Source organism: Antechinus flavipes, chromosome 2, assembly GCF_016432865.1.
Source record: "Antechinus flavipes isolate AdamAnt ecotype Samford, QLD, Australia chromosome 2, AdamAnt_v2, whole genome shotgun sequence".
Classification (NCBI taxonomy): Eukaryota; Metazoa; Chordata; class Mammalia; order Dasyuromorphia; family Dasyuridae; genus Antechinus; species Antechinus flavipes.
Window position 1 is genome coordinate 454198044 of NC_067399.1, and position 23825 is coordinate 454221868.

Below are 23825 nucleotides of genomic sequence, written 5' to 3' on the forward strand. Positions count from 1 at the left end.
TTTTTCCTAACATGTTAGATTTATTGAAAAATTAAAGTCACAAGCTCTTTATATAAATACACTGACATTGCTGGCCATTTACAAGGCATCCATTGTTAGGCTGTGCACAGGGTGACCAGACAGGATAGCTGCTGGAAAGGAGGGGAGCTTGGGATCCATGGCTGACAGGCTAGAAAATAAATAATAAATAAGAGAGCAGAGAAGTAAGCTGGGTGGAACAAACAGCCAGGGCAGGAGGGCACTTGCTGCCCACCCAGTCTGTGGCACTAAGATTGCTGTAGGGCATTTCCTGGGACATCCTCCAGCAGCCAGGGCCCCAGAGCTCTCTCTTCACCCCTGCTCTGGCTAACTGTTTCTTAGAGGGAAGGAGAAGGGATATTGAAGGGAGCCAAGCTCTTCTGGGTAGATGGGATATAATCCTCTCTTCAAAGAGGATGATGGAGGAACATGGGGAAGAGACCAGAGCAGGTAGGTAAGGAGAGCATCTGACCTGACTCAGAAGGGATTAAGAAGGGTTCACGGTGAAGGGAAAGGACAACGGAGCTGCACATATGGTAAAGACAAGAAATGTTCCTTAACACAGAGGTGGAGCCAAGTAGTGATAACTGTAAACAGGTCAGGGGAAGGATGAGCAAAAGCTTAAACTTCTCCTGCCTCCTTTTCTGCTCTTTCCTTGGAGTTCTTTCTTCCCCTCCCCTTGGGTCTTTTTCTACATCCTTTCCTACTTCCCCATCTTCCTTCCGGCACTCTGAGCTCTGTTGGGGCTGACTGCTAGGCCAGGGGATGCTAAGATCTGTTTGTCTGTTTGTCTGTCTGTCTGTCTGCCAGCAGCCAGGCTGACCGTGTGCCCAGGAACAGGACCCTCCCTGAGGGCAAGGAGAGTCAACAGGTCCTAATCTGGGCTGGGGGTCAGGCTGGATGGAAGGGGCATGTCACGGTCACCTTGCCAGAGCCAGCCTGGGAGAGGGAGGGGGCACTAGGAGATCTGGGAAGGAGCGTCTGATGTGGATCTGGGGCAGAACCACGCAATCCTCAGCGCCTCCGCTGGACTCAGCTACCGGATCCTGGGCACTCTCCCTGGGACCATCTTTCCACTTGGCTCTGGGCGTCCTTCCCCTAAAGCATCACATTGAACTCAGTAACCAGGAAGTCCACGTAGTCGCGGTCCTTCATCTTGAAGGCTTCAGCGATGATGCGGGCAGCCTCCCGGTGCTCCTTGCCCCGCATCGCCACGCCATTCACCTCCAGGATGACGTGACCCACCTTCAGCTTCCCACAGTTGTGGGCGGAGCCGCCTCTCTGCAAGGAGATGACAGAGGAAGAGGATGTCAGCGCCCAGCACCCATGGTCCTAGACCAGCCGCTGGCGGCTCAGACTGAGCCTGCCCCCATTGATCCTTATCTACATGCTCGTGAGTGGCTGCCTGTGTGGTGGTCCTGTTCACACACAAATGCGAGATGCCCTGCACGCGGCCCGGGCTGCTCCAGGAGGACCTGAGCAGTCCAATGGCCTAATACCAACTGCCCAGGGGGAGACCCCCAACCCTAATACCAACCGCCCCGGGGGAGACCCCCAACCCTAATACCAACCGCCCCGGGGGAGACCCCCAACCCATTCTCGGACTGCCTCCCACCCCTTGCTCCAGTACATAACCTGCGCCACTTCCTGCCTCTCTCAGGCCCCTGTGACCAGGGACTGTTCCCTTCCCTTATCTGCAGCTCTAAGCCCCTGGTTCCCGGTCCTGTACACCCCCTGACTTCTGGTGGCAAGGGCTAAAGACAGCGCGGTGCTCCCAGATCCCATCTTCCGCAAGCTTCAAAGCACGCACAGTTTGGAGAGAGAGCGAATTCTGCCTCCATCAAGAGAATACCGCGGGGAAGAGGTACGAAGGAGACGTTCCCCGGCCTTTTCAGTGCCATCACTTTAGTGGCCCGGGAGAAGGCAGGGAGGAGCCACCTAGCCAAGGAGGCTGTTTTTCCCAGGTGTTGCTGCTTTCCGTACCTGGATGGTGACAATCCGCGGCAGGGGCTGTCGCGTGTTAGCACCCCCTTCAATAGCAATGCCCAAGGTGGCGGCGCTCTTCATCACGCGGATCAGAGAGGACGTGGGCTCCAGGAGGCCAGGCTGGAGGCAGAGAATGCGGTGGTCACCAAAGCCTGACCCCCCTCCCCAACCCCCCTGCAGGGGTTCCCTTAAAGGTCTACGCTGGATCGTCTTTCTGGCTCTAAAAGTGGATTATTTTGATTCTTCTAAGCTTGCCAGCCCTACCCAAGGATCATAGGATTTCAGAGCCAGAAAGAACCTTGTAGTTCAGCTGATCCAAACTGCTCAGTTAAAAAAACTCAACCAGTCATTCAACAAACATTTATTAAGAGTCTACCATGAGGGCAGCTAGGTGGCACAGCGGACAGAGCACCAGCCCTGAAGTCGGGAGGAGCTGAGCTCAAATCTGGCCTCAGACACTTAATACTTCCTGGCTTTGTGACCCTGCGCATTCTGAAGGAAGTCAGTGATTTGTCCAATATCACAGGTTTACTGATTCCATGTTATTGCGGACATTTATTACAGGCTGAGCTTTTAAGTCGCCCAGAAGCCAGCTAAAGCTCAGTAGGGCTTATATTCTCACCCAGTAGAGAGAGAAAAGCTGGTATCTTTTGCCACCACTCCCAGGGTGTGATAGAGATTGGGCAATGCTGGCAGATCTGGTCTCTAGTTTGCCAGCTCTTGGGTCAGTGTGCAGGAGGGAGAAGTTCTCCAATTCTCTGATTCAGTGTTTCTAGGGATAGGGCTAGGCCGGCATATTTAATTAAAGACAAGGAGGTGACGATGAGACCTCAGTGACTGGGCGCCCCCAGGGTACGGCAAAGTCCTATCTGCATACAGCTGCTGACCAGCCCCTGCTTCTCACAACACACCCATAGGCTGGGTGGAAAATAGAAGCTGCCAGCTCTCTTGCCCATTGGCTTCTGCATCACAGTTAGGAAACTCCCCTTGGGCACGCCCACCCCTTCCCCATCTCACCCCCTCCTGGAATCTTCCCCAGGTTTGAGTCCAACCCCACCCCGCTCCTTACCGGTTTGGCGGCTGCCTCTGCTGCCCCCTCATTCCGGGGGAGGTCCTTGCCGCCTCTGCCCTTCGTGGACGGCTGCTGTCGGCCTCGGTCCTTGCTGCTGGCCTCCGCCTCCCCGGTGTCCACGCCGCTGTCCTCACTGAGGGTCTGCCCACTGTCTGACAGCTGGGAAAGGGTAGAAGCTGCTGGGGGCGATAGCGGGAGAACAGCTGTTAGCAGGAAGGAAAACAGAGTAGGTGATCAGGAGGCTGCCGAGGAACACCTGGGACACTGACCCTCGGAGTGCTGCTGCTCTGCACGTGGAGCATAGAGCGCAAGGAGCGAGCTGGGAGGATAAGGATGCTAGCTGGCCGGATAAGGATGCTAGCTGGCCACCAGGGCCATCTAGGCAATCTTAGGTGTTTTTTTAAGTGACTCCTATAAGACTCGAGGACCCAACGAGTAGTACTCAGGAGTCACAACAGAGAGAAGCACTGGCAGTAGACAAATGAGATATATACAGCGCTATTCCAGGCTATCCCCACTTCAAATCAGCCAACTAAAGCTGCAAGCAGACATCATTTGGTGAGGATCCATGATTTAGGTTCCTGAAACGTACTCACACTTCTTTGCTTGCAAGGGAAAAATACGGAAGTAATTGAGTGTCATTGCTCTGTTACTCTCCAGAGGTCTTTCTTGACTTTTGGAGAACACAGGGAGAGTAAGGCTGATGACTCTGCACAGCTCTGCCTCACTATAATCCAATTCATACACAAGTCAAGACATAACCTAGAATGTCATTGATCCTTTTAGAAAACAGAGGACTGATAACGACAGTACTGATGCAAAGTATAGTCTCAATATCCCCTGCATTGTAGAAAGGTGAAGAAGGCTTAGAAACGGTTAGCCCTTGGTTACTGCCAAGTAATTGTTGCAAATCTCTACCTCTAGAGCTGAACTCTCTTCTTTTACCATCACTTGCAGGCTATTGGCTGTTTCTACATGGAAACCCTCTTAATACTTCCGAATAAACATATACTCCCAGTATCGCTTTTTGGACAACTGCCGTGGGATCCCATGTTTTAGTCTTTGCTACTTTTTTCTTCATGTAATCCAACCTTCATGCTACTACCAGAATAATCTTTCTTACACATAGACCTCTTCACTTTTTAAAATTTTTCAGTGGTTTCCTAGTATCCTAAAGGGTATTTAACATTCCTCTGTTTGGCATTCAAGACCCTCAATCATCTGGCATCACTGTTTTTCCAATTTCTTCCTCTTACTACTGGTAAGTTCCTTGAGGATGAAGATATCTTAATTCAACTCAGTGTCCCCTAGGGCTTGGCACACCGCTCCTGTACACAGTAGACATTCAGTAATTCTTACTATTTTCACTGTATTTTATTTTACATCATTCCTCTATACATACTTACTATGCTTCAGCCAAAATGGACTGCTTTATATCCTCCATCCTGGCTTGCGTTTTGCTCACATTGCTCCCACCCCCAGACCACCTCTTCCATGAAATCTTCTCCAGTTTCTCCTATTGGTAATTTCTTATCAGGCTTCCCCTAGTCTTGTTTTCTGTCTTTTCATGTGTTTTTTTAGGCCCCTAGATGGCACAGGGAATGGTATTAGGAAGACTTTTCTTCCGAGTTCACATCTGGTCTCAGACACTTAATAGCTGTGTAACTCTGAGCAAGTCATTTAACCCTTTTTGCCTCAGTTTCCTCATCAGTAAAATGAGCAGGAGAAGGAAATGACAAACCATTCCAGGAATTTTTCCAAGAAAACCCCAAATGCGGTTTGAAGAATCAGACTCAGCTGAAACAACTGAACAATACACTATGATCTGGATTGGTGACTTATATCCTGACTATTCTATAATCAATTTGAGGGCATGAACTATTATGATATATAAGCTTGGTATCTCCCCTAGTACCTAGCACAGGTCTCTGAGCACAGCTGACATTTACTAAATGTTTATTGTATTATACTGGAAATAAATAAAGGGACCCTTTCTGACACTGTGATTCTGATAGTGTTTTGTTACTGCTGAGAAAAAATGGTCCCAGACAGTGTTGCAGAAAATAATTAATCACTTGTTTTCAGGCATTAGGACAGTTTGTGAAATAGACTGGGATTGAACATGGTGATAAGCAGAATGAGAGACAGCAAGAGGAAGAGAGCCTGCTCTCTAGTCAGAGCTGAAGATCAGAGTTGGACTCCTGCCTTCTGACATGATTAGAGCTCAGAAATAGAATCCAAATGGATTTCAGTTGAAAATTCAAAAGCCTACTAGTCTAGAGAAGCTTGAGTTTAAGGTGGAGGTGCTATGGACTTCCTTCCATGTTCTGATGAAAACTAGGGACTCCCTTCTCAGAATAATGTGTTTAAATGTATAAAATAAAATTACAAAGGGAACTAATTCTATTGAAATATATTTTTTTAAAGTTCCCAGACCAGAGATCAATAACCCTGGTTCAGAGGATCATAGTGGGGGCTTCAAGTCTGGCCTGCTCTATTCCATTCTTGTGTCTGCTGCTGAAACTGATCATTTTTCAGTTCTCTCCCTGCAAATTGAGAGAAATCATCTTTCAATTCTGAGGCTAGTTGGGAGGGTGTATGGGTTAATGTCTGATACTTACCTAGTGATCTAAGATGGTGTTCTTAACCTGGAGCCCATTAACTTAAAAAAACCAAATATTTCAGTAACGATTACAGTGTAATCGGTTCCTTTGTAATGTTATGTATTTCATTTTATGTATTTAAAAGCATTCTTCTGAGAAGGAGTCCCTAGCTGTCATCAAGCTGCCAAAGGGTTCTATGACAGACAGAAAAAATCCCCTCATCTAGGGGTAAACAGGTACTAGCCAGGTGCAGTGTTCCACCAAGTTCCTTCCATTACTATAGATGGACAGTGAAGACCTAGCCAGCAATGACAGGTCAAACCACAAGAGGGCAACATGGCCCAACAAAGCCACCATCTTTCAATGTCCAGGGGTAGGGAAGTTGGAAAGCTGGCGATGGATGGCAAGTCCTGCCTCAGAGGGATAGCAAAGTCAATTTAGAACCTCTCCCTCTCGAAACGTTGCTGGACTTCCTACTAGGAAATTTGGAACTAACTAAGTCAGCTGACTCCTTGTGGTCTACCAGCCACTGGGATAGCTTGTCTTGAATGGCTGGGCTCATCCTAGGGGTTTGTCCTTGTCACCCAGGGGCAGGAGGAGAATAAAGGCGATGGTCTAAGATAGCTCAGAATCACCCTAGAGCAGGGGTCCTCAAACTTTTTAAATAGGGGGCCAGTTCACTGTCCCTCAGACTGTTGGAGGGCCGGACTATAGTAAAAACAAAAACTTTGTTTTGTGGGCCTTTAAATAAAGAAACTTCATAGCCCTGGGTGAGGAGGATAAACGTCCTCAGCTGCTGCATCTAGCCCGCGGGCAGGGCAGGACCCCTGCCACAAAAACCAGAGCACAGTGTGTCGTGTACCATAAGAAGGCCATTTCCCTTTCTCCCTTCTCTCAGTCTCTAAGGAGAAAGTATAGAAAGCTCCCATTAATATAGGATGACTAGGGAAAGAGGTTTTTTTGGTTTGTTGTTGTTGTTATATATACAACTATCTTTATACTTCAGGAAGTTTAATAAATATCTGAGTGATGGGTACTTGGAGAAGCCATTAGTTCACTGGTTGGATGATTCTGTTGCCAATTCAGATTGCAGCCCCTCGTGGTCTTAGTAGATGGCCTTTATGAGCTCCCGGGGCTGGTCCACCAGAAAAACTTCCAGACTTAGGCCAACCTAGTGACTCTCTCTTCTTTCTTTAGCTGAACTGGTGCTTAAACAACAGATAGTCTACCACCTGTCCATATTTGAAGTCTTTCCAGCTTGGGAGGACCTATCAGAATTAGAATGCCACTGTCAAAGCCTCTGAGACATTTTTATGCTATTATAAAGCAATGGAAGTAGACTTTGGTAGAGTATACCTTCTATATGCAAGGAGGGAAAGAATATTCTAATTCACAAGATTCTTATGAGGAGCAAATGAGATAATATATGCGGTGCAATTTGCAAAGCTTAAAGAATCACATAAGTGATTATTTTTCCCCAATCTGTGGTGTGATTGATGTAGTGAAGTTCTAATGTGAAAATTTCCTCTAATTCATGGAAATTGGAAACTCATTTATAACTTGAAGTCTTAGAGAAGTGCCTGAAGTGCAGATGAAGGAATTATATGACTGCTTATGGTGTCAGAATATATGGGTGAACTTTGTGTCAGCAGGACTTTTTGATTCCAAAGCTGTCCATCTATCCAATCTACCATGCTGCTTTCTTATTAATATGGATTACCAATTTTCAAAGAAACAGAATAGAATTAAATATTCTAAACAGAGCTGGAAGGGGACCCCGGAGTCACCTAGTCTTTTGCCTTATTTTACAGAAGAAAAAACTGAGGGTCAGAGAAATTAACTTTCTGAAAGCACACAATTCACAAGTAGCAGAACTGGGATTTGTATATAGTTTTTTTGACTTCAAAATCATTTTAAAACTGTATTTTATCACTCCTATATCCACACTAAAGACTATACTGAACATAATTAGGTCTTTTAGGAGGCTAATCGATTTCTACATTGTCTCTCAGTCAGCAATGACTTTTATCACTTCTTGGTAGGAATGGAAAAGTCAGACCTGAATCTTTGGTTCCAGGGCCACAGTCTGAAAAAAATTTTTTTGGTGGAAGAAGTCCCTAGTATAGTTTCTTTTTTTTTGTTCCTTTCTCATAAAAGTCAATGGTAGAAAAACAACAATGGGCACAGGAGCACTCTGAGTGAGTGGAGAGAATTCTGGTACCCGACAGGCGGATTACTCACCTCGAGTCTGTGGCAAGGCCCTCACTTCGTTCACATCTGGCTCACTGTTTGGCCGGTGCACTTCCACCATGACAAAGTGATGATTTGTTCCTGACTTGGGGCTGGCCTTATCAGGGGCTATGGGGACAGCCGGAGGAGAGGGGAGAGGAGGACTGGGGAGGCTGCTTCCCGAGGAAGCTTCAGGGGACATGCCTTTCAGATGAGTGGGGGACTGGACCCTTGGGAAGGGGCCGATGGGGTGCTGGTTGACAAACGACAGATGTGCATCCATCGGTCTCTTCGAGCTATGATTGGCTGGAGAAATTGTGGCATAGATGGGGCTGGCAAGAGAACCCTGGGTGGAGGAAGTGGCTCCGGGGGAGGGGGTGCTGGGCCCTGGTTGGCCAGGCGGTGGGCTGAGGTTGCGGGGCGCGGTGAAGAAAAGCCCCGATTGAGAAGACTCTGACGAAGGTCGTTTGGGGTGGTCTTTCCCAGTCTTTCTCTGTTGGGGAACAGAAGAATCAAGGGACTGAGCTGAAGGAGGTGGTGGCGGAGGCTTGAAGTTGGGCGAAGCTTCGGAAAGAGAGGCGATATCGTCCTGCCAAAAAATCCAGCAAGAACAGAGGCCGTCAGACTCCATCCCTAGAGCCGGGAGAGCCTTCCCGTGGAGGCAACTCAAGAGATGAGAGGCTGCGCCAGGACCAACCAAGGTCCAGGCTGGAATTCTGCTTCCCGCAGCTGTCAGGGTCCTCTGGGCCACGTGACTGGGCCTGCTTGAATAATGCAGCACCGTAGTGGAAAATCTGTGTCATCTCAGCCGCCGATAGAGCCTGACCCTGGGGCTCCGAGCCTGGAGAGAGTCTGTGCAGACCGTGTTGTTACCTAATAGCCGCCTCCTTTTGGGAATCTTACGAGCTCCTTGGCAGCAGCAATATCCTGTAGCAGGGAGTCTGTGCAGACTTAATTACAGGGGTATTGGAAAAAAGGACACTTCCCTGGCTTTGCTGCCTGCTAAGGGGTTAGAGGAGGAGTGCAGCGGGAGTGGAGGAAGAAAAATGAGCGCACAGGTGACAATTGTCCCGTACAGAGACAGTGGCTTGCAGACAGACACGGAAGGGAATGCAATAGATAATGTGGGATGGCAGCTGTTAGGGCAGAGAAAACAGGGGTCAGAGAGAGAAAGAGACAGAGACAGAGAGAGAGACAGGCAGAGAGACAGAGAGAGAGACAGACACACACACACACACAGAGACAGAGAGACTGAGAGAGACAGACAGAGACAGACAGACAGAGAGACACAGAGAGACAGAGAAACAGAGACAGAGAGGGAGATAAAGAGAGAGAGACAGAGAGACAGAGAGACAGAGAGATAGAGAGGGAGAGAGAGAGAAAGAGAGACAGAGAGATAGAGAGGGAGAGACAGAGAGAGAGAGAGACTGAGAGAGACAGAGAGATAGAGAGGGAGAGAGAGAGAAAGAGAGACAGAGAGAGAGAAGAGAGACAGACAGACAGAGACAGACAGAGAGACAGAGAGAAAGAGACAGAGAGATAGAGAGGAGAGACAGAGAGAGAGAGATTGAGAGAGACAGACAGAGACAGACAGAGAGACACACAGGGAGACATAGAGACAGAGACAGAGAGACAGAGACAGAGACAGAGAGAGAGAGAAAGAGAGAAAGAGAGAGAGAGACAGAGAGAGACGGAGAGACAGAGACGGAGAGACAGAGAGGGAGAGAGAGAGAGAGACAGAAAGAGAGAAAGAGAGAGACAGAGAGACACACACAGAGACAGAGACAGAGAGACTGAGACAGACAGACAGAGACAGACAGAGAGACACACAGAGAGACAGAGACAGAGACAGAGACAGAGAGGGAGATAAAGAGAAAGAGAGAAAGAGAGAGACAGAGAGAGAGAGACTGAGAGAGACAGAGACAGAGAGATAGAGAGGGAGAAGAGAGAAAGAGAGAGACAGACAGAGAGACAAAGAGAGAGACAGAGAGAGTTTCGCAGTCGGAGGATTAGGACCACTGACTTGAGAGGTTAGAGCTGGAAGGGAACCGACAATGCAAGATGAGAGGGGAAGAGTCCCTCCCTCGCCTCCCTAGGAAGGAGCATCTTCTCCAATCCCCTGGTTTTATATACTCAGGGCACTGAAACCTAGATATTAAGTGGATGGCTAAGACTAGTATGAAGAGCAGCGCCGGGACTAGGACCGAGAAGCAGAGCTCCTTTCTGTCACTATGCCAAGTGCATTTCATTAGAACCAGCTTACATGCCTGGTATATTTGATTGTTTTTTATTTTGCAGTTTTATGCCAACCTATAATTTCATCAGCGTGGGGAATTCCAAATATGGAAACTCCCTGCCCTTATGCAGACCAGTTCCCCGTCTGTAACTAGTGCTTTAGAGGGCTGCCCAAGCGCGCTGAGAGGAGAAGCGGTTAGTGCAGCAGACACAGAGACAGTAGGTCAGAGGCAGGACTTGAACCCTAGTCTTGGGGGTTCCAAGGCAGGCTCTCTAACTCAAGTCTGACGCTAACTCCCCCGGCTGCCACAGGAAAGGCACTTGAACTCCCTGGGTTTAAATTTCCTTCTCCATAAAATAAGCCGGCTAAATTAACTGGCCTCAGATTAATTCCAGCTTTCATCTATGATTTATGCCTTATGGTGACATGCGGCTTCTCTCTGGTCCTCCTGATTGCAGGACCAGCATCCTAGCCGCTGTACCACCTAGCTGCGCCTTTTGTTAGTTCTTAGTGGCCAAAATGTCTCGTTCCAATTAAAGACCAAAAAAAGGAGATGGAACATCTTACCAGGGAAACATCTGGTAAAGCATTGATACTGCCTTGGATTACTTCTCCAGTCTCTTCAAGGTCCAGAGTATTCTAGAAAGAAATGAAAAAGAAAGCAGTCAGCAAAGACACACTGAAGAAGCAAGCTTCCTGTGCCCGGGGAAAACAATCCTGTCTTTCTGATGCTTCGGTGTCGTGTCATGGCTCTTCTTTCACCTTCATCAGCCTAGCTCAAAACAACATGTAGAGGACACTTTTTAAATTTGGCCTATTGATAAAGGAGCACTGGTTGCTAACTTTCACCCCTGCATGTTTCACTAAGTCCGTATTTATTGTTCCTGAGAGTTAGGTCCTCTCCCTATGGGATGCTCAAGTAGCCTATATCTCTGTTACTTCATCTGTTGTTCCCATTCCCTGCTGTAAAGGGTAAGGCCTCCCCAGATCTTGGCAATCACCTATTCAAATCAGTGCCAGATGTTTGCTTTCTGTGTAATTGCAGCCCAAATGACATTATGAAATGTCAAAGCACGTCTTGGCCCATGTCAACAACTGGGGTAGAGACAGAAAAATGAGCACCAAGGAAAATGAAATTAATTCATGGCTCTCCAAAAACCATCCTGGTAGAGAGCGGTAATCAGGGAACGGGAGAGAAGTAATTTGGGCCTAAAGCGACTTTGACTAAGTACTTCCAATTAATGCCAAAGAATTTATAAAAATATCATTTGCATGTATTAGGAGCAAAAGAGGAATGTAAGAATTTTGTTGATGTCTTCTGCAGTTAGAGGAGCAATAACTCTGACATCCAAATACAGCTGGAACATGCACAGAAGTGAGAGAAAAATAGGACATTGGTCATGGAAAGCCTCTTCCAGAAGTTTGAACTAGCACTGAGCCAAGTCTGGAGGATGCCCAGCTTACTGAGCTATGGTCATCTGGCTAGCTGGCAGCAGAGCCGGATCTTCACCCAGATTTTCTGATTTCAAGTCTAAGTGCACTAGACCTAGCTTGCCGCCAACTAGCTGAGTGACCCTAAGTGAGTTACTTGATCTCACTGAATCTGAATTTCATCTGTAAAATAGGAATCATGGTACTTGGACTGCTCGCTGGCCTGGGACCACCTGAAGCTCTGCTCTAGCCCTATTTGGATGTCCAATTGAAGTGCTGTCAAGAGATAAGCACTTTTTAAGTGACAAGATTATTACAATGATTTGCAGAAGAAGACAAACTATTAGCATGTAGGTGAATCACAAATATTGGTTCTTCTTTATTGAGTTCCCTTTGGGCTTCATTTGGTATCTCATAATGTCCCTTTTCTTTCAAGGCTGAATCAAAGGCCCACCTCCTCCCTGGAGCTTTTCTTCAGCAGCCCCTGCTAACAATAGCTCTTTCCAATGAAAACCCAGAGTACTTAGCCTTAGAACACCCTAACTACCCAGCCTCAAAACCTGACACGCAGCAAACACTGTCCTTGTATCCTTCGTAATCTTTTCCCTGTCAGCACTAGGGGAGGTAAACCTGGGCAAGTCATTTGACATCTCTTCCAACCTCAGTTTTCTTATTTATAAAATAGGTGCGATAACAGCATGGGACTATTGTGAGGATCAAAAGAGATAACATTTGTAAAGCTATTTGCAAACCTTTATGTTCTGCATGTGAGCTGTTATCACCTATGTGACTTGGAGCAAATACTTTCCCTCTTGGACCTCAGGGTCCTCATATGTAGAATGAAAGGGTTGGACGAGGTGATTCCGAAGGACCTTTCTAGTTCTACAGTATATTCTTCCTGCCTTTGGGCGAACCGAAGTCCCCAGAAAAGGAGGTGTGATATTGACAGAGGCCTAGGATGGTGACAGTAGGCAGCTGGAAGGTAAAGAATGGCTTTCTTCATCACTGCATTGGACAGAAACGGCATGATTGCATTGTGGCACTGTGAAATATGACTTCATTCTCTGCCATTAATGGTGTAATTGGTGCTGGAAGGTGCCAAAGAGTGGAAAACACATCTTCTGTTCTATTGCCTGTTATTTATTGTTGGATAAACAACTGATTAGTCTGGAGCTGCAGGACGTCTGCATTTCTCCATCTGCTAAATCCAGTTGCTCAGAAGGCTCCTGTCCTTAAAGTCTTACCTCATTTGCTACTAAAATAGACAGAGACAGCAGTTTAATAACCTAATGTATTAGTCAGCAAAGATATTCAAAGAATAGGCTTTTTATCGCTAAAGCTTCCCGATAAGGATCAAGGTCAGAACTGCTCAAATGAGGGAGTTCAGAACAAGCACTTATAGAGAAAAATAGCAAAAACATTTAAAAGCTAGACCTTGAAGAAGTGATGCTTCCAAGAGGGAAAAGATTTTTGCTGGGGGTGGGGCGAGGGGAGCAGTTAGGGGGAACAGGAATCCAATCCTCAGATCACAATTATTTCATCAGTGTGACCTGGGGGAGAAAGGAAACCCACCTAATTGGAAGTTAGAGAAAACCCTCAAGCACTCTGAGAAATCTCTGACCCAACTGGAACACTCTAAGTTTTCATTCCCTTCCACTCCTTAACATTTATTTTATCACACTTATTATCAGCACCACTCTGGTGCTTATCCTGTGCTGTGTACAATGTTAGACCATGAGGATCTGGAATACCTTGCATTCCCTTCAGTACTTAGCAGCACAATCCCTTGTGCATAAGCATTTAGTAAATTAGGAATTATCATGATGCTGGAGAAGAAAGAGTATAAACCAGGATTCAAATACCAACTCTGTAAGTTATTACTAGTATGATCTTGGGTTAATCCCAGCTCATCAATTTCATCTAGGTTAGAACTAAATTTTAGATTTTTATTTTTTTAGTGAAGCAATTGGGGTAAAGTGACTTGTCAGGGATCACACAGCTAGGAAGTGTTAAGTGTCTGAGGTCACATTTGAACTCAGGTCCTCCTGGCTTCAGGTCTGGTGCTCTCTCCACAGTGCTATCTAAGCTGCCCTGGTTAGACTAGATGGATCTATAAAGTATTTTCTAGTTCTAAAACTCTATGAATCTGTAAGTCTTCAGGAAGCTAAAAATGTAGATCATTGTCCAGAAACCTTTCCTTTTCCTCTTCCCACACCCAAACTCCTTGTTCAACCCATAAGCAACTAGAACAAGAAATTATCTTCTAAGTTAGAAATAAAATAAAACATGCAAACGCACAGCCAGGCAATCCCTGGGGTTTAATATTTTAGGTCAAAAATAGAGATTGTGTGTGACCATAAATTGTAATGACTTTTAAGCATAGGGTTATGACTTCAAAGCGAAGTATATTAATTTTTGCCATGTCTGGCCCTCACCTCCAAGAGGCCCACAAATGTCTGGTATATATGTTTATGATATGCTGTCATTTGACTACTTAGTTTTTCACTCTTTTAAAAATGGAAGACTAATACAAAATCACTACTTTAGGTTCTTTGTCTTATTGTGTTCTGTTGTTGATTCTCTACATTGGAGGTGAATAGCCTAAGCTTCATTTTCCCCACTTATTAAAACTCAGGGTTTGGACTCCAAAATGAAGCACAACATTTTACATTCTAACATTTTATATTCTAAATCAGGGTTTCTTAATCTATGATCTGTGAATTTCTTAGAAAGATAGGTAGATAAATAAACAAATAGACAGACATGGGTAGAAAAACAGGTTGACAAACAGAAAGATAGAAAGGTAATAGACAGATAGAGATAGATAAGGAGAAAAAGAAAAACTATATTCAGTGTAATTGATTTCCTGAGTAATCCTAAGTATTTGATCCATGAAAAAACATTATTTTGAAAAAGAATTCACAGGTTTCATCAAACTATTAAAGGGGACACACACACAAAAAGGCCAAAAATCTCTGTTCTAAATTTCTGGCTATTTGTAAATATTTAATATTTTTAACTTAACTCAGTACCTGATATACTGTACATTTAATAGGTAGTTGTTCCTCCCTCCTTCTTCCAGATCTAACCCCTTTTATACTTCAAGAAATGGTGGTCTCCTAGTAGGTCTTTACGCAGAGACTGGATCACCACTTGTTGGATATGTTATCTATGTGAGATTCTTCTACATATAGGGTGGACTACATTGTGGTCCCTTCCACTTTGTGACTCTGATTCTACGCACTAAGACCCTTTCCAGCTCTAATATTCCTGCTATAAGATCTCTACTAACTCTATTTCTCTTTTCTTCTGACCCTTCTAGTTTTAACATCCTGACCTGGAAGGCCCTGCCTAAGTCTAACATTCTGTAATTCCATGGTTTAAAGTCTCAGAATCCAAATCCTTCAATGAAACCATAGGGCACAGCCATCTGCAGATGCCATCAGAGACAAAAATACAACTGCTCTCCCTATTCTGTAGCTCTCAAGGTTGCAGAGCCTCAGACTCAGCAGTAGATCCCCAGGCCTCCTGACTCTTGTATGGTACTTATTCAATCCAAGAGCACTGAGTGATTCTTAGAAATGCTGCAGGGTCTGTCAATGAATAAACATGGAAGACAAACGGGGCTGCTGTTTGCATTTCGTCATTTTCTGGAGCATCTGGTAGAGGTGCTGAGCTTGGCATTGTTCAAACATCAATTTCCAAACTTTAGAAGTTAGTATTAAACAATTACAGCTTGCCAGCTGCAGGTTATTTTGTGTTGGGCTTTTCCTGATGGCTATTAACTTTTACAGCCCCCTTCTTTCTCACTTTGACTTCAAGAATATTGATGGAGTCACAAATCAAGGCTGTACTGGAGACATAAAATGAAACCTAGGATTAGGTTGTTTTCTTTAAAGTTTCTGTGTGCAGAATCTAATGGTAAAGACAGTGTGGCATGCTGGATAAAGGCCTTGACTTGGGAGAACTGCATTCAAGTCTTGGCTGCCCCCTTTAGAGCTCTGTGACTTTTAAAAAGTCATTTCTCTAAGCCCCAGTTTCCTCATTTTTTTAAAATGAGAGAGCTGGTCTACAAGAAGAATCTTAACAGAAGAGAGTATAGATCCTAAAGGGGTCTGTGGAAAGATTTACAGGGAGAAAAATTACCATCTCTATTTTTCACTAATCTTTAGTTTTCTTTGTAATCTCCTGTATTTTATTTAAAAATGTTATTCTGGGAAGGGGTCCATAAGCTTCATTGTTTGCCAAAAGGGCCCATAACACAAAAAAAGATAAGAACCCATATTCTCAAATATCCTGCTTAGTTCTGAAATTCGCTATGTGCAGAGTCAGCTGGGAAAGAAGGGAAAGAAGGGAAAAAGGGGTTTGACAGAAGATGCAAAAGTGGAAAAATACATAATAGTTTTACCTAATAAAAGGCATCTCAGACCAAAGCACATTATGGGATCATAAAATTCAGAAGTTGGAAAGGATGTTAGGTATCATCTAGTCAAATCTCTTCATTTTACAGATGAGAAAACTGAGACCCAGAGAGGTGATGTAATTAGCCCAAAGTCAAATAATGAATTGTAGACCTGGAATTTGAAACCAAGTCCCCTCCCTACATATAATACTAATATTGCATTTAAGGCTCTCATAGCTCTCATCCTCAAGTCAGCTGTACATAGAATTGGTCCTGTCTAAGTCCTTACCACAGAAGCAGATGTTACATAAGCCCACTGTGGACAAAAGTGAAACATTTGTCACCTGAATTGTTTCTTGCTTCAAACTTCATAGCAATGTTAGAGACTTGCAATAACTATCTTAGATACCATTAAACTGTTGGGTGAATTTACTGTTCCAGGTGCCTCACTGAGGGCTTTGTGTGTGTTGTGTGTGTATATATGTGCTGAGGAATCTTAAAGTGGAATTTAATAGGAGTATGAGATTTAATAGGAGTAAAAGCCCATCAACTCAGGATGAACAGTGATTGGGGATTTCAACCACGGTCTAAGAGGTCTCAGCAGGATTAGCAATTTGAGGGAAAGAAATGAAAATATTATAAACAAAAGCTTCCCAATTTCTTCTCTTTATGGGTTCTCACTTTCATTTACTGGGAATACAAGAATCTAACTGTTACTGAATGCAGAAGATTCTGATTATTGCAAAGGAGGATGGAGAAACTGTGGCAGAAATATATCTATTGGTCTGCTATGAAGAGTCTACTGCAGAACATGAAAAGAGCTAAGAAATCCAGTCACTGCAGCATCCGATTGTCAGAGGACTGATGGTAGAGCATGCTTCTTACAGCTCAGCAAAGAGATGGAAGACTACAAGAGTGTAATGAGTAATACTTTGGCAGACATGGCCAATGTGTTGATCAGTTTTTTCTTGACTAGGCTTATTTGTTATAGGGGTGGGGGGGAGGAGGAAGGGGTAGTAATTAGGAAATAGCAAGAAGGCAAAAAAAAAGTATTAATAAGCAATTTTTAAAAGGGTCTACCAAAACTAGAGGATTCCAGGTCAATATTCTAGGAATGGTTGGGACCTCCAGAGGTCACCAAGAGAGTTTATCTCTCTGCCTTTGGGAGGAACTACATTTAATCAATTCAACTAAATTCAACAAATATTTATCATGCACCTGTTATTAGAAAAGCTTTGTATTGTGTCTACAGTACCAGGATGATGAAGAAAACAGAAGAAAAAGAGGAAAAGTGGGAGAAGAAGAAGGAAAAAGAGGAAGAAGGTTAGAAGGAACAGGAGGAAGTGGAAGAGAAGGAGAAAGAGGAAGAGGAGGAGGAGGAGGAGGAGAAGGAGAGGAGGAGGAGAAGGAGAAGGAGGAGGAGAAGGAGAAGGAGGAAGAGAAAGGAAAAAAGAACAAGCTAAAAAGAAGAAAGAGGAGGAAGAAAAAGAAAAGGAGGATGAAATGGAGAAAGAAGAAGAAAAGAAGAAAAAGAAAAGGAGGAGAAGAGATGAAAAGAGGAAAAGAAGGATTATATCTTTGACATAAAGGTGCTTCTTAGTGTAAACCTTCAAGCTTCCACATGCAGCTTAGCTTGTTCTCATCTCTGCTCCCTCCCTTTGGTGAATAACTTCATTATCTGTTAAGATGTTTTCCAGATCTAACATTCTATGCCATGTATAACATTCTATATACCCTAAAGACTTTAAGCTATATTATCTACCCTATCAACCTATGTTCAAAGAATCCTTCTAGTTCTGATACTAGCTTATCTTCCTTTTCCCATTTCTAATGTCCTGAGTCCAAAGTACTGAATTATTTCTCCCTAAAGAGGCTGTAACTAAGCTCCTCCATCAGTCTTCACTGATCCAGGTTGGATGGGGGAAGCAGCACAGAGGAAAGAATGCTAAATCATAAATGAGAGGACCTAAGTTCCAACCCCAGAATTTACTCTGTGTCACAGTGGGCAAGTCATTTAACTTTTCTGTTGGCAAAAGGAGAAAATTGGACTAGATCAAGGGTTCTTATCCTGGGGTATGTGAATTGCTTTTTTTTCCAAAATATTTTGATAGCTATATTTCAATATAATTAGTTTCCTTTGTGATCCTATATTTTTATTTTATGCATTTAAAGATGTTACTCTGAGAAGAGATCCAGAGGTTTCACTAGCCTACCAAAAGGATCCAAGTCACACATGAAAAAGTTTAAGAATCCCCAAATGAAGTAATTTTTAAAGGCTTTTTTCAGCTCTACAATTATGATTCTTGACTTTTTCTTCTTAGGATTTCATTCCCAAAGTTTTCAGATTTTTACTCTCTTCCACATGCCATCTCCAGATTTAAAAAGCAAATATTTCTTTGTTTTATGGTCCATCCTGATCCTCTGGCATTGATGCTGCTTAATTAGTTTACTAAAATGGTCACCAACTTACTTCAGGGTAGGAAGCAAATTTTTATTTTTGATCGAATCTTAGGAAGGTTTTTGGTGGCTTTAAATTTCCTTTGGAGAACAATTTTACTAAAAATAAAAGATGACTGAAATTTGTCTGAAATGTCACTCAATCAATAAACAATTACTAGTGACTATCATGTGCCAGGCACTAAACTAAATGCTAATACACAGTCCCTGCCCCTCAAGGAGTTTACTACTTAATAGAAAAGACAATATATCAACAACTATGTACAAAAAATCTGTGTAAATATAAATTGGAATCAATCAACAGAGGGAAAGCACTAGAATTAAGAGGGGTCAGGACAGGCTAATCAGGCCTAAGGTTAGGATATAATTAGGCTTGCTTTTGTTGTTCAGTTTGTTGTTTTTCCAGTCCTGTCCAACTCTTAATGACTCCGGAAAGAATCTGAAATCCCCCAAAATGAGATTGTCAGACTGCAATCTAAAGAGTTGAGGACAATCTTCTACTTTTGCTGTCCCGAAACTCACAGACCCAAGTATTTTAGATTTGGAAAGCATCCTAGAGATTAAAGGGACATAAGACAGGCTTCATTCTATGAAACTGTTAACTTGGCACCTTTCATGATAAACATTTGCTATTTAATGAAATGTTGAGAGGGATGTTCTCTCCACAGCACTCCCACTATTAATCAATACAGCTTTTAATTTTGTTGTCTTGGCAGCATATTTTTTAGGGGGAGGAAATGATTTTATTTGGAATAAGGTGAAAATCCTCAGGGTTGACTCGACATTAAGCAAAGGAAAAATAAATACAATTTCACGTTTAGGAGCACTACATTTGATCTTCCTTGATCATTAGCTTGTTTATGGAAAACAGTTGCAACAGGAGAAGGCATTTAAGCTGGGAAAGATAGCCATTCTGCCTGATAAAGGGAATTATTCTAGATGGCAATTGGTCCTCTCCTCCCCAATGTACAGTGACGAAATTCAGGGGCCCTGTTCACCTAGCTGTTTCCATTTCATGCTGTACATGTGCCAAAAAAAGGAAAAAAAAAAGAGCAACTTTGCTGTAATGTACAAGGTTTAATTCTGAATGGGTATGTGGATTTTGAAGAGGGAAGTGAATGGATTAGCTTCAGAAAATCAGAAATTTATTCCTTAAGTAACTTTTTTTTCCTTTGCTTTTTTGCTGAGGCAATTGGGGTTAAGTGACTTGCCCAGGGTCATAAAGCTAGGAAGTGTTAAGTGTCTGAGGCCAAATTTGAACTCAGGCCCTCCTGACTTCAGGGCTGGTACTCTAACCACTGTACCACTTAGCTGTTCCCCTTAAGTAACTTTTTAAAAATGCCCCCAGAAACATTGGGAGAACTTTGGCATGGAAGAAGCAAAGAAAAAACCCCACAAGATTTTTTAAGGACTGATTCATTGCGGGGAGCTCCGCATCAATGGAAAAGTTCTAGTATTATCTAGAGAGTCACCTGATGGAAAGGCTGTCAAAAGGAATGATTATTTGGGTAGGGATTGGGCCTTCTCTAATGTTCCTTCCGACACTGCAGTTCTGAAAATCGGAGGGTGACTGCCAGTCACGTCCCAGGGCCCTTTTAGTGCTGAAGCTCAGGGTGCTGCTTGGGGGAGCCCCGGGGAGTTCCTGAAGGTGACTCCAAGTCTGGGCTGTGTTCCTTACTTGGCGTGGGCAACCCCAGGGTTAACCCCCACCTTCCCCACCTCACAGCAGCCTTCTTTACAATGATTTTAATGGACCTTCTTTAGCACGGAACAAGAGGCAGTGCTATAGAGAGCTGGAGTTCTAGCCTGCTACAATAGCTGTCCTGAAGAGCCTGGGTGTGGGCAATTGCAGCCAGCATGGAAAGGAGAGGAATGGAGAAGGCCATATACCACTTTTAGGAATAGCAGATTCACAAGATCGTACTTGTAGGTCTGAAAGGGGCACTGGAGGCATCCGTTGCAACTCCTTCAGTTTGCAGATGAAAACACAGAAGCCAGAAAGGGAATTTTCCATGGCAGCCAATTTCAGAGGCAAGATTCACACTAAAGGTCTCTGACTTCGAATCCAATGTTTTTTTCACTGTAGCATCATCATTGCAGCCTTCATCCCCACTAGAAATTTGCACTCTATTCCTGGAGCCACTCTGGGAGCTGATGAGTGAACTTTCACCTTACCTTGCTCAGATCCAGGTCTCCACCTTGCTTCCCTGTCACTTCCAAACCATCCAGTTCCATACCCTTCCTTCCACTCTTTTCAACTCCCCTTTAGGTGTAATTTTCTCTAATAAGCAGAAATATCTTGCTTGTATCTGCATTCTCAGTGCATTTGTTGTTACTGTTGTTCAGTAGTTTATGTGGTGTCTGACTCTCCATGACCCCAGTTGGAGTTTTCTTGGCAAAGATACTGCAGTGGTTTGCCATTTTCTTCTCCAGCTCAATTTACAGACAAGGAAACTGAGGCAAACAGAGTTAAATGACTTGCCCAGAGTCATATAACTAGCAAGCATCTGAGGCTAGATTGGAGTTAAGTCTTTCTGATTCCAGACCTTGCTTCTTTCCACTTCACACCTAGCTGTCCAGCCAGGTACTATATCACAAGAATTTAATAAATGCCCTATATTTATCTATCCCCCTATCCATTATTTATTTGTCTGTTTACTAGGAGACCCAAGTTTTAATCTATCACACTCGTTAAGTTATTGTGTTTCTTTCTATCGGATTTGACTATTGAGATCCTTCATGTGTACTTGAGTTTTATTGGGAAAAGGCAAGTGAAATAGATAAGACTAATGCAAATGGACATCATCCATCTCTGCTTACCCCAAGGCCCACAGTCACCAATGTATTTAGATAAGTACTCATCCCTAGCCCTGGAGGACAATAATTCTCAGTAATTGTCACCTGAACTGACATGGAAGAAAGTTAAGAGGTCTTGGTACAAATTCTTCCCTTTTAACTTGTCTAATAGTTGATACTCAAAGATTGAGGGCTAATAGGTAAGCAAGGATAAGAGAAGGCTATGAGAATGCTAAGACCTCTATCCCCTTAGATGACATAGGGCCTATGCATGAAATAATTTGGCAAAAAGCAGTAGCTCAATGATTAGAAACAGTCACAAGTAATCAAAATAATAGCTGGCATTCATAAAACTCTTAGAGAATCAAAGGACTTGGCATAATTATTTCATTTGATGTTCATGGATGTTTGTTAGATTTTTATTTAGGGTTCACTTGCCCAACTCTTTGTGACCCAGTTGGAGTTTTCTTGCCAAAGATACTGGAGTGCTTTGCCATTTCCAATTCCAGTTCATTTGACAGATGAGGAAACGAGGCAAATAGGATGAAGTGACTTGCCCAGTCACATAGCCAGTATGTGTCTGAGGCTGGATTTGAACTCAGGAAGATGAGTCTTCTTGACTCTAGATCCAATACTTCATTTACTGTGTCACCTAGCTGCCCTCAGAGGTAGTTATTATAAGTATCATTTTTCCCTTTTTACAGATGAGAAAATGAGACTCTGTTAAGCTTCTTTCCCATGTCCACATGGCTATCAAGTGTTGGAGATAAGGTTTGAATTCAGGTCCTGAATTCAATCTACTACCCCATATGTGGCAGTGACAGAGTAATCCCATAAGTAGCTTCTATCACACATATGAATAAGCAAAGAAATTAAAACTAGAAGGGACTTTAAAGAATATAGTCTTACATGTATACTTATTTTGTATTTAATTTATACTCTAATATATTTAACATGTATTGGTCATCTTGCCATCTGGGGGAGGGGATGGGGGGAAGGAGGGGAAAAATTGGAAAAGTTTGGCAATTATCAATGCTGTAAAATTACCCATGCATATAACTGGTAAATAAAAAGTTATTAAAAATTTAAAAAAATGTTTGAGATACTATACTAGAAAAAAAGAATATAGTCTTAGAGCTGAAAGGGACTTAGGACATGGAATAGCAGAGATATAAAGGATTTTAGGACATAGACTATCAGAACTGGAAGGGACATTAGACTATAGAATATCATAAGCATAAAAGGTGTCAGGACACAGAATATCAGACTAGAAGAGTCATTAGACTATAAAATGTCAGAGGTATAAGGGACCTCAGGACTTAGACTGACTATAGAATGTCCCAGATATAAGAGACCTCAGGACACAATATCACAGTAGAAGAGACATTAGACTATAGAATGTCATAGACAAAAGAGATCTCAGAACATAGAATATCAGACTAGAAGAAACATTAGACTGTAGAATGTCAGGTAAAAAGGATCCTAGGACACAGAATTTCAGAGCTGGAAGGCACGCAGAATGTCAACAGTATCAGAGCCCTTAAGGCATAGACCGTCAGAGCTGGAAGGACCCTTAAAATAGAAATGTTTGACCCGAGACACCAATGGAGTGATCTGGCCAAGGTCATAGAACTGTACTCCCAGGTCTCTTTCCACCACGACACACTGACATGGCAGCTGTCGTGTGGTGTGATGTGACAAGGAGGAAGAAGAAGACTGAAGTCATGAGAAAAGCCTAATGAGCTGGCAACGAGACCAGACAATGAGACGGAGAGATCCAAGAACAGGCAGATGGGCACATAAAAAGACTGAGAGGCAAACAGGGGGAGATGCTGGAGAACATGTCCTTCCTACTCGGCCCCCTCTCGAGCCAGACCTTAGAGACAGACCTGCCTTTGGCAGCCAAGCGCTTCCTGTCCTCCACCCCACCCTCACTCAGACCCATCTTTTTCACTATGGAAACCACAGCAGGAAAGCTTCCCGATGAAAGGACCATACCTCCATTAGGTCTATTAACCACAAGAGCCGCTCCTGGGAAAGATAATTCAGACAAACACAAAAAGGAGGGGAAAAACAAAAATAAAACAATGCATTAGGGACTGGAACAGATGTAGCAAACCTCACCACACACACAAAAATGCAATAAAAATAAACATAAGACCCTGGTAAAGGAATCCCCCAATCCTTTTTGCCACAAACCCACTAAGTAATATATTCTCTTGCATGAAACTATTAAAGTAAAAATCACAAGAGCAGTTCAGGATAGACATTTTAGAGGGCCCTAGAGTTAGGTAAGTATTAATACAGAAACTCATCTGGTGGTCTTGAAACCAGCATACTAAAAATAGAAAATTAGGGGTTATCTAATAGTATGGCCTGTGGTCTGGGTCTTAGGGGAGAAGCAGAGCCTCTCAGCCCTTCCTAGAAGGCTTTATATGAAACGCAGACAAGGTCTTAGATGCAAATGCTGCCCTCCGACTTCCACAGTCAGAGGAGAGCCAGAGCTCAAGTCTGAATGTTTCAGCCTGGGAGGTGTCCCAGGAATGATGACAGAAGAAGGAAAAGGGGCCAGATAATCGGATTCAGCCTGCATAG

General features: G+C 43.7%; 1 protein-coding gene across 10 annotated transcripts in view; it reads right to left on the reverse strand.

Moving 5' to 3' along the window:
- The window catches only part of WHRN (whirlin), a 123808-nt gene continuing 99983 nt past the window's right edge, over positions 1 to 23825 (reverse strand). For 2 of the 10 annotated variants that reach the window (XM_051979479.1, XM_051979481.1), the window contains 5 exons: positions 10712 to 10783; positions 7921 to 8401; positions 3074 to 3279; positions 2002 to 2124; positions 1 to 1299 (listed from right to left, as the gene is read on the reverse strand). In XM_051979479.1, the coding sequence (XP_051835439.1) occupies positions 1117 to 1299; positions 2002 to 2124; positions 3074 to 3279; positions 7921 to 8401; positions 10712 to 10783 (1065 nt within the window). In that variant the 3' untranslated portion in view covers positions 1 to 1116. Of the gene's footprint in view, positions 1300 to 2001; positions 2125 to 3073; positions 3280 to 7920; positions 8498 to 10711; positions 10784 to 23228; positions 23262 to 23825 lie in introns of all 10 variants that reach the window. The other 8 variants (XM_051979474.1, XM_051979480.1, XM_051979477.1 and 5 more) reach the window with 7 other exon arrangements.